Consider the following 15909-nt stretch of genomic DNA (forward strand, 5'->3'; position numbering starts at 1 on the left):
GTGGTTCTGTGGTGATTAGTTTTGTTTCGTCCCTGTGTCTCCTGCTGCAGCCGGATCCTGGTCTCAGGGTTTGTCTCCCTGTCAGTTTCTTCTTCTGCCAGACTAGATCTTCATTAAAACTCCCTTTTTGAACCCAGCCTGGGTCCATCCTCCCCTCGCCACCTCCACCCATCATTTCATGACACGTTGGTGTTGAAAGACGTGTCCCTTAAACGTCCCGCGACGTTCATGTTTCCAGCAAAGCTCTGAGTTTAACCAAAAAGAGGAAGCATCAAAACCACAGAATTGCAACCAAAAATTTCTGACGAGCACAAATTCCTTTGATTTACAAATGACTGTTTTCACTTCATGAGACAAAATTAGTCATTTTGATCTAAATTATTATTTTTTAGATTTTTTTTAAACAAAACTTTTAAGAAAAAATCATTACAATTCCAGAAGTTATGAGCACAATTTATTTTTTTAAATTGAGATTAGTTTATGTTTGAATGACTGAAATAAATGCACCCCCATGCAGACCGTTGGCCTCTGCTAAAGCAGCCGCTAGTAACAGCTGCTGCTCCTGTTCTCACTAAAACCAGGAAGATAGAGACATAACAGCAGTTTTAAAGTCCCTCCACTGGCTCCCTGTAGCTCAAAGAATAGATTTTAAAATACTGTTGTTAGTTTATAAATCACTGAACGGTTTAGCACCACAATACATTAAAGATCTGCTGTTGTTGTATCAACCTTCCAGACTCTCAGGTTCTGGTTCTGGTTCTGATCTGCATCCAGAACCAGAACCAAGAGAGGAGAAGCAGCTTTCAGCATCTATGCACCAAACATCTGGAACAAACTTCCAGAAAACTGTAAAACAGCAGAAACCCTGACTTCCTTTAAATCTTAACTAAAAACCAGCTGATTAGTTTTATTAGAAATGTAATATGTAACAATGTGTTGTTTATTATATGACTTTGTGTTTATGATGTAAAGCACTTTGAAATGTCTTGCTGCTGGAATGTGCTATTCAAATAAAATTTAATAGATTGATTGATGTAATTAGATTAGTTGTGCTACCACCCCACACCACTAGAGGCAGTATCAGGCCAGAAAGATGCGACTGAGGAGCAGATTTAGAAGAACACAGGAAGCTACAGAATCTGTTAAAACTGTGAGCGGCACTGAAGTGAATAAGAGAGATGATCAAATACCTGCTGAGAGAGAAAATCCTTCCTCAAGATGAAAATATATCAGATTTCAAAAGAAAATTAAAGCAGGAGACCGTGGATGATATAGGCTTCACTTCTGGAGTGCAATGGTCCCATTTCCACACAAGGTCAGAGACTGACAGCGTCCGTCCCCTTCCTGTTGCTGCAGCAGGTGAACTTAGCTCAAGCTTGCAGGATGCAACGATGCATCCTCCATAAAATGGGCGGAGCAAGAACACATCCAGGTAGTTTGAGCGTTCTTGCCTGGATGCGTACAGAACTTGAGCTGCTGTCGTTTCACAAGGACGTGAGAACACAAGTAGAGACAAGAACTGATCTTGAGAAACAGCCTTGGAAAGCTGAGATTAGTTTCTATTGCATATCTAGAGAAACGGTAGTTTGGTCTCCGGCCCACTAGGGGAGCACTAGGAAACTATCCAGAGGAAGCAGTTCATGTTGTTACCTCCTGCTCCAGCTAAATAAAAGAAGTTTGGCTTTTCAACCGACGATTGCGTTTCCTGTTTTCCCTCATGACAATCATGACGGCAGATCCACCGTTAGCATGGCGCTGGATCTGCTGCTGGTCATGTGACGTCACCTCTCCGCTGACCTCGTCATGAACTCTGCTCCTCTCCTGGACCAGGTAATTATGGCATCAATGATGGTGACACACAGTGTAATAAAATTTTTACAATATTTTAGGTGTTGCAATTATATTGAGAATAAATATGAAGTGAGAATTGGTTTATTTTTGTTTTAATGTTTTTATTTATTGTTAAACTGGACTTTCTGATTAATATTTATTCCACATCACCTGTGATGTATAAATCAGAATTTTAGAATCGGTGCTTCTTCAAGCTTTGGTCAATCTTTGTTTCCACTTTGTCAACCACAGATTCACGTTCATCAGGTTCCTGAAACCGACGGCGCCGCCGGCCTCACCGCCCAAATCTTTGCAAACAACGTCAGAACCAACATTACTGCTGGATTTAGTGCAGGTCATTTTCCCTACAGGTGTTTACCAGGTGAGCAGACGAGGACCTACCGTGGCAGTGACAGAACAGGCAGCAGAGAACCAAATTCAGGATGGCAAGAACGAGCACAGCAACTGACAGAGAAATGATGCAGAGATGTTCTGGAGAAGGGGTTCCTGCAGGAGCTGGAGACACAGACAGAGAGCAGATATACTCAGAGACTCAGATGATTTTCCTAAAAATTCAATTAGTCTCTTTTTTAAAAAAAATAACTAAAATGTAAACCCTGTGCTTGTGAACTCAGTCATACCTGGTGTGGTGACTCCGAAGGACGCCTTAGAAACTGCAGGAAAAACAGGCAGAGAAAAGTTTCAAGTTAATCTGCAACTTTTAAATTTAAATTCAAGGATTTTCTTCAAAGTTCTGATTCTTTTTTACTTCAAAGAAACAGAAAGTGAAATAAGGCGACATTCTCCCTGCAGGCTCAATCTTTGTGTCCGTTCACATTCCCAAAGAGAAGCGACCTGTATGATCTGCAAACGCCCTGAAAGTGCCCCGCATGCGCAGTAGAGGGCGCAATAATAGAGAGCTGTGTTCTGCCAACCGCCATAAAGAAGACATGCTCAGTGTTTGTGGAAGTACACAGACGCCAACGGCGGAGCGTCTCTTACGGTGCTGAGGCTGATGTCCGACCAGAGCGGCACATCAACAACTGGACCTGGTTACGGCGGTCGTTTCCTTTTTCCCGCTTGCGCGTATCAGGAAGCAGAATAGTGACTTTGGCGAGTATCAAAGACGTTCGGGTCGGACGCCTTCACGTCCACGTTCGACGTCCAACCCGACGGCTAACCCGTACAGACGGCTAACCCGTACAGACGGCTAACCGGTACAGAGGGCTAACCGGTACAGACGGCTAACCGGTATAGACGGCTAACCGGTATAGACGGCTAACCCGTACAGACGGCTAACCGGTACAGACGGCTAACCCGTACAGACGGCTAACCCGTACAGACGGCTAACCCGTACAGACGGCTAACCCGTACAGACGGCTAACCCGTACAGACGGCTAACCCGTACAGACGGCTAACCGGTACAGACGGCTAACGTTTGAACAGATCCGATATGTATCGATCCAGAACCACATATCCAAGTGGCCTGCGTCACACTGGAAAACATCTGATCTGTCATGAAAAGATCAGGAAGAGGTCGCATTGAGGTAAAACAATGTAAAAACTCGGATGTGGGTCACTTCCGGGTGCAGTGTGAAGATGACCTAAGCAGGGCTCTACAAAAAGCATCTAGAAGAGCAGCTTGTGCAAAACGTGGACATTAGCAGGAACAGACCAGATGTTTGATGGAAACTGACCTGAACACACCACACCAGCATCCTCTTTGTGTCCGCAGTCAGACTTTTCCTGGACACCCGGACAGAACCACAGGTTCTGCTCGTTCCCGGTGCAGTTCAGCTCGTCCAGGTGGATCGGTCCGCTCCCTGGAGGGAACAATCCGTTCTGACCGGTTACCCTGAGAGCGCCGCCACAGCCCAGCTGGGAGCAAACCACGTTGGCTTCTCTCAGGTCAAATCTGTCGTCACACACCGTGCCCCACGTCCCGTCCTTCCATACCTCCACCCGCCCAGCACACTGGTCCCCATGTCCCTTCAGCCGGACAGAGTGATGACCTGAAGACAAAATGACCAGGATGTTAACACAGGAAGTTTCATTGTTAGCAGGTGGTTCCAGAGGCTCATGGCTGCAGAAAGCACTGCTCCACCTTCAAACACTCCGTCATGCGCTTTCCCTTCACAACCTTCACGTCTGTAGCTGCAGACGGTTTTTAAAGGTGCCGGGACCGTCCAGGTTTCCTCTGTCTTATCGAACTTAATCTGCTCTGAATTCTTCAACTTAGACTCAATGACTGCAGACTAAACAGGCCCAAATCATCATACCTCCCCCACCGTGCTCTTCAGGCCCTGGTGGCTTTGTTTCTTATTTAGTCTGAATTGAAACCGTGTTGATGCTGTTGAAACAGTTGAGGAGCTCTAAAGTTAGAGCTGCTATCTCACCACTCAATCCTCCTCATTTTAAAATCATTTCAAACACAAATTTATGATGTTCTTGCAGAATCAGGACAGTCTCACCACAGATCACTTCCGTGGCCACGATGCATCCTGCCGTCAACATCTGTAAGCAGTTCTGCAGACGCCAGTCCCGGAGCAAACAGTCCTGGAAGCACTTGCTTTTGGCAGGTGCCGTGGTTTTCTTCACAGTATGAACTGTTCCACATTCAAGTTGCTGGCAGATCTGCTTAGTCAGACTGTCTAAATACTCAGGTGGGAGTGGAACTGGCTTCCCCCTGCGGCCTCCAGACATCCTGAAAGTCCACCTGCATGTGCTGCCAAGGTGATGAACGTAAGGCTTATCTGAAGGGCACAGAGGGTCACAGAGCAGAGGATGAGGAGCAGGATGAAAACTGAGAAAATACTCAACCATCAACCACTGAGGAGCAAATGTGGAGCAGAATCTGCAGCAGCCTGAAGGATTTTAAAACGTATAACTTCTGGGAACTTTGTAACAGACAGCCATCTTGGTAGGCAGTTGCTACAGAGTTGCTACAATGACAATAAACATGCCACAAGCTGAGAATGAGCTCTCACCTAGTTCTGACATAAGTACATTACAACTGTTAGCTAGGACATGTAGCTACATGACAGAAGACAGATGAGATATACTTTATTGATCCCCGGGGAAATTGCTTCTTTCTTTCCTTCCATCCATTTTCTAAACCCTTGACCAATAAGTAGGGATGACGGAGTAACACTGAAGTTGATGTAAAGTGTTTTGCACTCCGTGAGCTCATCCATGTCCTCCATATTCGGCTCATGCAGTCAGTGACCTCCTGTGAATCACGCGATTCACCTGATTCACATGACTCACCTGATTCACATGACTCACCTGATTCACATGATTCACCTGATTCACATGATTCACCTGATTCACCTGATTCAGATGATTCACATGATTCAGATGATTCACATGACTCACCTGATTCACATGATTCACCTGATTCACATGACTCACATGATTCACCTGATTCACATGATTCACCTGATTCACCTGATTCAGATGATTCACATGATTCAGATGATTCACATGACTCACATGATTCAGATGATTCACATGATTCACATGATTCAGATGATTCACATGATTCAGATGATTCACAGGATTCACATGATTCAGATGATTCACATGAGTGACATGATTCACATGACTGACATGATTCACCTGATTCACATTATTCACCAGATTCACATGATCACCCACATGATTCACATGACACCTGATTCACATGATTCAGATTCACATGATTCATGATTCACATGATTCACCTGATTCACATGATTCATGATTCACATGATCACCTGATTCACATGATTAGATGATTCACATGATTCAGATGATTCACCTGATTCACATGATTCACATGATTCAGATGATTCACATGATTCACATGATTGATGATTCACATGACTCACCGATTCACATGATTCAGATGATTCACCTGATTAAGATGATTCACCTGATTCACATGATTCAGATGATTCACATGAGTGACATGATTCACATGACTGACATGATTCACCTGATTCAGATGATTCACATGATTCACCTGATTCACATCACTCACCTGATTCACATGACTCACATTATTCAACTGATTCACATGATTCACCTGATTCACATGACTCACCTGATTCACATGATTCACCTGATTCACATGATTCACCTGATTCACATAACTCACCTGATTCACATGGTTAAGATGATTCACATGATTCAGATGATTCACCTGATTCACATGATTAACATGATTCAGATGATTCACATGATTCACATGATTGACGATTCACCTGATTCACATGACTCACCCGATTCACATGATTCAGATGATTCACCTGATTAAGATGATTCACCTGATTCACATGATTCAGATGATTCACATGATTCACATGATTCACATGATTCATATGATTCAGATGATTCACAGGATTCACATGATTCACATGAGTGACATGATTCACATGATTCAGATGACTGACATGATTCACCAGATTCACATAATTCACCAGATTCACATGATTCACACGATTCACGTCATTCACATGATTCACGATTCACCTGATTCACATGATTCAGATGATTCACATGACTCACCTGATTCACATGATTCAGATGATTCACATGACTCACCTGATTAACATGACTCACCTGATTCACCTGATTCACATGACTCACCTGATTCACATGACTCACCTGATTCACATGACTCACCTGATTCACATGACTCACCTGATTAACATGACGCACCTGATTCACATGACTCACCTGATTCACATGACGCACCTGATTCAGTTGATTCACATGATTCAGATGATTCACCTGATTCACATGACTCACCTGATTCACATGACTCACCAGATTCAGATGATTCACATGATTCACCTGATTCAGATGATTCACATGACTCACCTGATTCACATGACTCACCAGATTCAGATGATTCACATGATTCACCTGATTCAGATGATTCACATGACTCACCTGATTCACATGATTCACCTGATTCACATGACTCACCTGATTCACATGACTCACCAGATTCAGATGATTCACATGATTCACCTGATTCAGATGATTCACATGACTCACCTGATTCACATGACTCACCAGATTCAGATGATTCACATGATTCACCTGATTCAGATGATTCACATGACTCACCTGATTCACATGATTCACATGATTCACATTATTCACCTGATTCACATGACTCACCTGATTCACATGATTCACCTGATTCACATGATTTAGATGATTCACATGACTCACCTAATTCACATGATTCACCTGATTCACATGATTTAGATGATTCACATGACTCACCTGATTCACATGATTCACCTGATTCACATGACTCACCTGATTCACATGACTCACCAGATTCAGATGATTCACATGATTCACATGACTCACCTAATTCACATGATTCACCTGATTCACATGATTTAGATGATTCACATGACTCACCTGATTCACATGATTCACCTGATTCACATGACTCACCTGATTCACATGACTCACCTGATTCACATGATTCACATTATTCACCTGATTCACATGACTCACCTGATTCACATGATTCACCTGATTCACATGATTTAGATGATTCACATGACTCACCTAATTCACATGATTCACCTGATTCACATGATTTAGATGATTCACATGACTCACCTAATTCACATTATTCACGTGATTCACCTGATTCAAATGATTCACATTATTCACATGATTCACATGATTCATGTGATTTACATGACTCACCTGATTCACATGATTCACCTGATTCACATGACTCACATGATTCACCTGATTCACATGATTCACCTGATTCACCTGATTCAGATGATTCACATGATTCAGATGACTCACCAGATTCAGATGATTCACATGATTCACCTGATTCACATGACTCACCTAATTCACATGATTCACCTGATTCACATGATTTAGATGATTCACATGACTCACCTGATTCACATGATTCACCTGATTCACATGACTCACCTGATTCACATGACTCACCTGATTCACATGATTCACATTATTCACCTGATTCACATGACTCACCTGATTCACATGATTCACCTGATTCACATGATTTAGATGATTCACATGACTCACCTAATTCACATGATTCACCTGATTCACATGATTTAGATGATTCACATGACTCACCTAATTCACATTATTCACGTGATTCACCTGATTCAAATGATTCACATTATTCACATGATTCACATGATTCATGTGATTTACATGACTCACCTGATTCACATGATTCACCTGATTCACATGACTCACATGATTCACATGATTCACCTGATTCACCTGATTCAGATGATTCACATGATTCAGATGATTCACATGACTCACATGATTCAGATGATTCACATGATTCAAATGATTCAGATGATTCACGATTCACATGATTCAGATGATTCACATGATTCAGATGATTCACAGGATTCACATGATTCAGATGATTCACATGAGTGACATGATTCACATGACTGACATGATTCACCTGATTCACATTATTCACCAGATTCACATGATTCATGTGATTCACATGATTCACATGACTCACCTGATTCACATGATTCACCTGATTCAGATGATTCACATGATTCACCTGATTCACATCACTCACCTGATTCACATGACTCACATTATTCAACTGATTCACATGATTCACCTGATTCACATGACTCACCTGATTCACATGATTCACCTGATTCACATGATTCACCTGATTCACATAACTCACCTGATTCACATGGTTAAGATGATTCACATGATTCAGATGATTCACCTGATTCACATGATTAACATGATTCAGATGATTCACATGATTCACATGATTGACGATTCACCTGATTCACATGACTCACCCGATTCACATGATTCAGATGATTCACCTGATTAAGATGATTCACCTGATTCACATGATTCAGATGATTCACATGAGTGACATGATTCACATGACTGACATGATTCACCTGATTCAGATGATTCACCTGATTCACATCACTCACCTGATTCACATGACTCACATTATTCAACTGATTCACATGATTCACCTGATTCACATGACTCACCTGATTCACATGATTCACCTGATTCACATAACTCACCTGATTCACATGGTTAAGATGATTCACATGATTCAGATGATTCACCTGATTAACATGATTCAGATGATTCACATGATTCACATGATTGACGATTCACCTGATTCACATGACTCACCCGATTCACATGATTCAGATGATTCACCTGATTAAGATGATTCACCTGATTCACATGATTCAGATGATTCACATGATTCACACGATTCAGATGATTCACATGATTCACATGATTCATATGATTCAGATGATTCACAGGATTCACATGATTCACATGAGTGACATGATTCACATGATTCAGATGACTGACATGATTCACCAGATTCACATGATTCACACGATTCACGTCATTCACATGATTCACGATTCACATGATTCAGATGATTCACATGACTCACCTGATTCACCTGATTCACATGATTCAGATGATTCACATGACTCACCTGATTAACATGACTCACCTGATTCACCTGATTCACATGACTCACCTGATTCACATGACTCACCTGATTCACATGACTCACCTGATTAACATGACGCACCTGATTCACATGACTCACCTGATTCACATGACGCACCTGATTCAGTTGATTCACATGATTCAGATGATTCACCTGATTCACATGACTCACCTGATTCACATGACTCACCAGATTCAGATGATTCACATGATTCACCTGATTCAGATGATTCACATGACTCACCTGATTCACATGACTCACCAGATTCAGATGATTCACATGATTCACCTGATTCAGATGATTCACATGACTCACCTGATTCACATGATTCACCTGATTCACATGACTCACCTGATTCACATGACTCACCAGATTCAGATGATTCACATGATTCACCTGATTCAGATGATTCACATGACTCACCTGATTCACATGACTCACCAGATTCAGATGATTCACATGATTCACCTGATTCAGATGATTCACATGACTCACCTGATTCACATGATTCACCTGATTCACATGATTCACATTATTCACCTGATTCACATGACTCACCTGATTCACATGATTCACCTGATTCACATGATTTAGATGATTCACATGACTCACCTAATTCACATGATTCACCTGATTCACATGATTTAGATGATTCACATGACTCACCTGATTCACATGATTCACCTGATTCACATGACTCACCTGATTCACATGACTCACCAGATTCACATGATTCACATGATTCAGATGATTCACATGACTCACCTGATTCACATGATTCACCTGATTCACATGATTCACATTATTCACCTGATTCACATGACTCACCTGATTCACATGATTCACCTGATTCACATGATTTAGATGATTCACATGACTCACCTAATTCACATGATTCACCTGATTCACATGATTTAGATGATTCACATGACTCACCTAATTCACATTATTCACGTGATTCACCTGATTCAAATGATTCACATTATTCACATGATTCACATGATTCATGTGATTTACATGACTCACCTGATTCACATGATTCACCTGATTTAGATTATTCACATGACTCACCTGATTCACATGACTCACCAGATTCAGATGATTCACATGATTCACCTGATTCAGATGATTCACATGACTCACCTGATTCACATGATTCACCTGATTCACATGACTCACCTGATTCACATGACTCACCAGATTCAGATGATTCACATGATTCACCTGATTCAGATGATTCACATGACTCACCTGATTCACATGACTCACCAGATTCAGATGATTCACATGATTCACCTGATTCAGATGATTCACATGACTCACCTGATTCACATGATTCACCTGATTCACATGATTCACATTATTCACCTGATTCACATGACTCACCTGATTCACATGATTCACCTGATTCACATGATTTAGATGATTCACATGACTCACCTAATTCACATGATTCACCTGATTCACATGATTTAGATGATTCACATGACTCACCTGATTCACATGACTCACCTGATTCACATGACTCACCAGATTCAGATGATTCACATGATTCACCTGATTCAGATGATTCACATGACTCACCTGATTCACATGATTCACATGATTCACATTATTCACCTGATTCACATGACTCACCTGATTCACATGATTCACATGATTTAGATGATTCACATGACTCACCTAATTCACATGATTCACCTGATTCACATGATTTAGATGATTCACATGACTCACCTAATTCACATTATTCACGTGATTCACCTGATTCAAATGATTCACATTATTCACATGATTCATATGATTCATGTGATTTACATGATTCACACGATTCACCTGATTCACATGATTCAGATGATTCACATGATTCACCTGATTCAGATGATTCACATGATTCAGATGATTCACCTGATTCACATGATTCACATGATTGACGATTCACCTGATTCACATGACTCACCTGATTCAGATGATTCACCTGATTCACATGATTCACCTGATTCACATGATTTAGATGATTCACATGACTCACCTAATTCACATGATTCACCTGATTCACATGATTTAGATGATTCACATGACTCACCTAATTCACATGATTTACATTATTCACCTGATTCACGTGATTCACCTGATTCAAATGATTCACATGATTCATATGATTCATGTGATTTACCTGATTCACATAACTGACATGATTCACACGATTCACCTGATTCACACGATTCACCTGATTCACATGGTTAAGATGATTCACATGATTCACCTGATTCAGATGATTCACATGATTCAGATGATTCACCTGATTCACATGATTCAGATGATTCACATGATTCACATGATTCACATGATTGACGATTCACCTGATTCACATGACTCACCTGATTCACATGATTCAGATGATTCACCTGATTCACATGACTCACCTGATTCAGATGATTCACATAATTCACATGACTGACATGATTCATATGATTCAGATGATTCACATGATTCAGATGATTCACATGATTCACATTATTCACCAGTTTCACATGATTCACACGATTCACCTGATTCACATTATTCACCTGATTCACATTATTCACCTGATTCACACGATTCACCTGATTCACATTATTCACCTGATTCACATGATTCACATGATTCACCTGATTCACATTATTCACCTGATTCACACGATTCACATGATTCAGATGATTCACATGATTCATGTGATTCACATGATTCATGTGATTCACCTGATTCACATGATTCATGTGATTCACATGATTCATGTGATTCACATGATTCAGATGATTCACCTGATTCACATGATTCTGATGATTCACGATTCACATGATTCAGATGATTCACATGATTTAGATGATTCACATGACTCACCTAATTTACATGATTCACATTATTCACCTGATTCACACGATTCACATGATTCAGATGATTCACCTGATTCACATGATTCAAATGATTCACATGATTCAGATGATTCACATGACTGACATGATTCACATTATTCACCAGATTCACATGATTCACACGATTCACCTGATTCACATTATTCACCTGATTCACACGATTCACCTGATTCACATGATTCACCTGATTCACATTATTCACCTGATTCACACGATTCACCTGATTCACATGATTCACACGATTCACCTGATTCACAATTCACCTGATTCACACGATTCACCTGATTCACATGATTGAGATGATTCACATGATTCATGTGATTCAACTGATTCACATGATTCTGATGATTCACGATTCACATGATTCAAATGATTCACATGATTTAGATGATTCACATGACTCACCTAATTCACATGATTCACCTAATTCACATTATTCACCTGATTCACACGATTCACCTGATTCCCATGATTCCCATGATTCAGATGATTCACATTATTCACATGATTCATATGATTCATGTGATTTACATGATTCACATAACTGACATGATTCACATGATTCACACGATCCACCTGATTCACATGATTCAGATGATCCACCTGATTCACATGCTTCACATGATTCACATGACTGAGATGCTTCACCTGATTCACATGATTCAGATGATTCACATGATTCATGTGATTCACCTGATTCACATGATTCAGATGATTCAGATGATTTATGTGATTTACATGATTCACGTGATTCAGATGATTCACATGATTCAGATGATTCACATGACTGACATCAGCCACTGGAACCAGGGCAGCAGACGTCCGGTGGAAAAGCTGCCCTCCAAAGTTTTACTCACAGTCAAACTCTTCAGGCGTCTCTGTTGTCAGAGGGTCTGGAGTGAAAACATCAAGAAGAACTGAAACAATAAAAGGGAGATTTGTTTTTCATTTCAGAGCAGCATGAGCTCCAGAAACACCCAGAACATTTCAATCAGGAGCAACACGCTGAGCTTCAGGGTTCAGTTTGTGGTCGGAGGGAAACTATCAGATAAATATCTTTATTTTCGTTCTCTCCACCAAACCTGGACAGAAATAAGATATTGGGAGGAAATTTGAGCCTGAAAAACAGAAGCTCAAAGTAAGATGTGGATGTTGCAGATAGCAGCTGCAGTCCTGCTGCCTCCTCTCAGCAGGTGATGTGAGCTTTACCTGGACAGAGCCAGCTCAGCTGGAGGAAGCAGAGCAGCTGAAGCAGCTTCATTTTGCTGTCACAGCCAGGAGATGCTCCTCCACATCAACCTCTTCTTCTTCTTCTTCTTGTCAGACTGAACTCTGCATCGCAGCAGGAAGTGAAACATCCGGGGCTCCAAGTCTCTTCTTCTGCTCTCAGAAACAGCTGGACATGACAATAGAATCATTGGCAGCAGAATGAAGTCGCCACAACACTGAGGATGAATATTCAATGTCTCTGGGATCAATATTGTAACTTGGAATCGGAATCGTGCCGATAATCGCCGGTTTCACCGTGAGAAGCTAAACACCGTGAGCAGCCGTTAAGTTGCTGCTTCAACAATAACATGTTAGCATGAAATTAATCACTTCCTAACATCTCCGCCATACCGTGTGCTTCTAGAAAACGGGCTGCGAGCAACACCAAACATTTTAGCTCCAACTTCTCCTCGCTCTTTTGTTGCCGTTAAGCTGCCTTTGTGTCAACAGTTACACCGGAAGCTGGTAAGAAAAGTAACGCAGAGGTTCGGTTTCCTAGCAACAAGTGAAGCTTTTTGCAAGATGCCTTCGGTACCGTCTCTGATCTCCGGGATTTCCCTGGGACCCTGCTCTGCGGCCGCCAGGCGGCGACAGACTCCTATTTTATATGGAAATGGAACTCTTTGCACCTGCCGCGCTGACGTCACAACTGCATGCTCAAATGCGGCTCTCTTTTTTCCGCTTTCAGTTACTATGACTGCTATAAAAGACAAAGTCGTACTTAAGGCACAAATAAAACAATACTACGTACTTTGTTTAAGTTTTCATGGATTTCCAAGCGATCCTCAATTAAGACGGCTTGTAAATATTTGTTGCTGCCAGTTAAAGCTACAAGTTAAAGCTAACGTCGCACAACAAAGTTTGCAGCCTTCACTTCACTCCGGATCAGCTTTTTCTTCCTAAAGACGAAGGTAAAGGAGCCGTCCTGTGTTATTTCCATTGAATCGCTTCTGTATTCAGCCTGAAAGAGCGAGTGTTTGGGAACGAGAGAGCAGAGCTGGACAGCCGAGCCACTGATCAGCATAACACCGCTATAAACACCGTCCTAATGAGCTCTTCACAACAAGCATGCAAAAGTAATGAAACGAAATAACAGAAACCTTAAGCAGAACGGCCATATTTTTCTAAAAGTAATAACTCTAAACCTGAACAGTCAGTTGAACTAGAACTAAGATACCAGAGCTGCTCTGCTGGAGACTCTAACTCTGGGCTCGTTGTTCTTCGTCAGGTTTCGGAAGCAAAAAGCCTGAACCGTAATCAAACCCGCGTTTATTGTCCTTAACAATAAACACACGTAATATGCTTGAAAATAAGGCACAAACATTGTCCGTTAGAATGGCTGAGAAATGTTTAGATAATTAAATAGCAGATTTTTTTACAAGAAAAATGTCCAGAATATTGCCTGCTAGCACAAGCTAAAGCCAATGTTAGCCACAAAGTTTAAAGAAAGTAAAACTCACCTTCATATCTGTGAATGTATAACGAGGCGAACATCTTAAAACCTTTCTCCAGCTTACTTGTTGGGGCTTCAGATCGATGTACATTATTAACTGTTACCTTGGAAAAGCCCTCCAGATACCCGGTAAAGTAAACTACCGTTTTCAATAGATCGGAAACATTTGAGCCGTTTTTCCCGACGCGGAAGCTCAGGTGCAAAGAGCCCATTGCACTCCGGAAGGGAAGGGGGCGCTATTTCCTATATTATCCACAGTCTCGCGTTTGTATTTTATTTTGAAATGTGATATATTTTCGCCTTTAGGAAGCATTTTCTCTCTCAGCAGGTATTTGATCTTCTCTTTGATTCAGTGCAGCTCACAGTTTTAACAGATTCTGTAGCTTCCTGTGTTCTTCTAAATCTGCTCCTCAGTTGCATCTATTCAGACCTGATACTGCCTCTAGTGGCGTGGGGTGGTAGCACAACTAATGTAATTTCATTACTAAATCAGAATCGCACAAAGTCTTTATGATTTAATATTTATTCTTTATTAACATAAAGTCCCTCACAAAACACCATCCGTTCTTCTTTCCTTTAGGAAGTAGAGCTAATTAAATGACATAAACAAAACCTGAAAGTGGTTCCAGTTAAACTGCAGCCAACTTGTTGAAACTGTGGCTCATTTTAAATTCTTCAGGTCATTTCTGGAAAAAAACCCTTCTAATTTTAATGAAAAAAAATTTTTTTTTGCTACATTAAAATTAGTCATAATAATAAATTATTATGTCTTCAGCTTTTGCCCTGCGACAGACTGGCGACCTGTCCAGGTGACCCTGACCTGTCCCAGTGACCCCCCGGAACGCAACTGGAGAGGCAGCAGCTCCTCCCGACCCCACGAGGGACAACGGTGATCA

The 15909-nt window shown here is 41.1% G+C and overlaps 1 protein-coding gene across 2 annotated transcripts; it reads right to left on the minus strand.

The window, feature by feature from the left end:
• Positions 1-1947: 1947 nt before the first annotated feature.
• Positions 1948-14107, minus strand: LOC129375819 (scavenger receptor cysteine-rich type 1 protein M130-like). Of its 2 annotated transcripts, XM_055055127.1 has the most exons (8): positions 13912-14105; positions 13501-13687; positions 13149-13208; positions 4302-4583; positions 3528-3842; positions 2472-2504; positions 2233-2346; positions 1948-2138 (listed from the first exon to the last, which is right to left on the minus strand). In XM_055055127.1, the coding sequence occupies exons 2-8, from the start codon at positions 13550-13552 to the stop codon at positions 2041-2043; spliced, it is 954 nt and encodes a 317-aa protein (XP_054911102.1). In that variant the 5' UTR covers positions 13553-13687; positions 13912-14105; the 3' UTR covers positions 1948-2040. The 2 variants fall into 2 exon arrangements, with proteins under 2 accessions (XP_054911102.1, XP_054911103.1); XM_055055128.1 differs by lacking the exon at positions 4302-4583 and having other exon boundaries at positions 13912-14107.
• Positions 14108-15909: the final 1802 nt, after the last annotated feature.

The sequence above is a fragment of the Poeciliopsis prolifica genome, unplaced genomic scaffold, assembly GCF_027474105.1.
Source record: "Poeciliopsis prolifica strain line A6 unplaced genomic scaffold, Auburn_PproV2 SCAFFOLD041, whole genome shotgun sequence".
Classification (NCBI taxonomy): domain Eukaryota; kingdom Metazoa; phylum Chordata; class Actinopteri; order Cyprinodontiformes; family Poeciliidae; genus Poeciliopsis; species Poeciliopsis prolifica.

Bases quoted from the DNA above. Each gene is read 5' to 3' on its own strand.
- LOC129375819 (XM_055055127.1), bottom strand. From the start codon at position 13,552: ATGAAGCTGCTTCAGCTGCTCTGCTTCCTCCAGCTGAGCTGGCTCTGT. The intron at 13,209-13,500 runs GTAAAGCTCACA...TTATTGTTTCAG, and splicing joins GCTGAGCTGGCTCTGTCCAG to TTCTTCTTGATGTTTTCACT. The intron at 4,584-13,148 runs GTGAGTAAAACT...TGTGCCCTTCAG, and splicing joins GACGCCTGAAGAGTTTGACT to ATAAGCCTTACGTTCATCAC.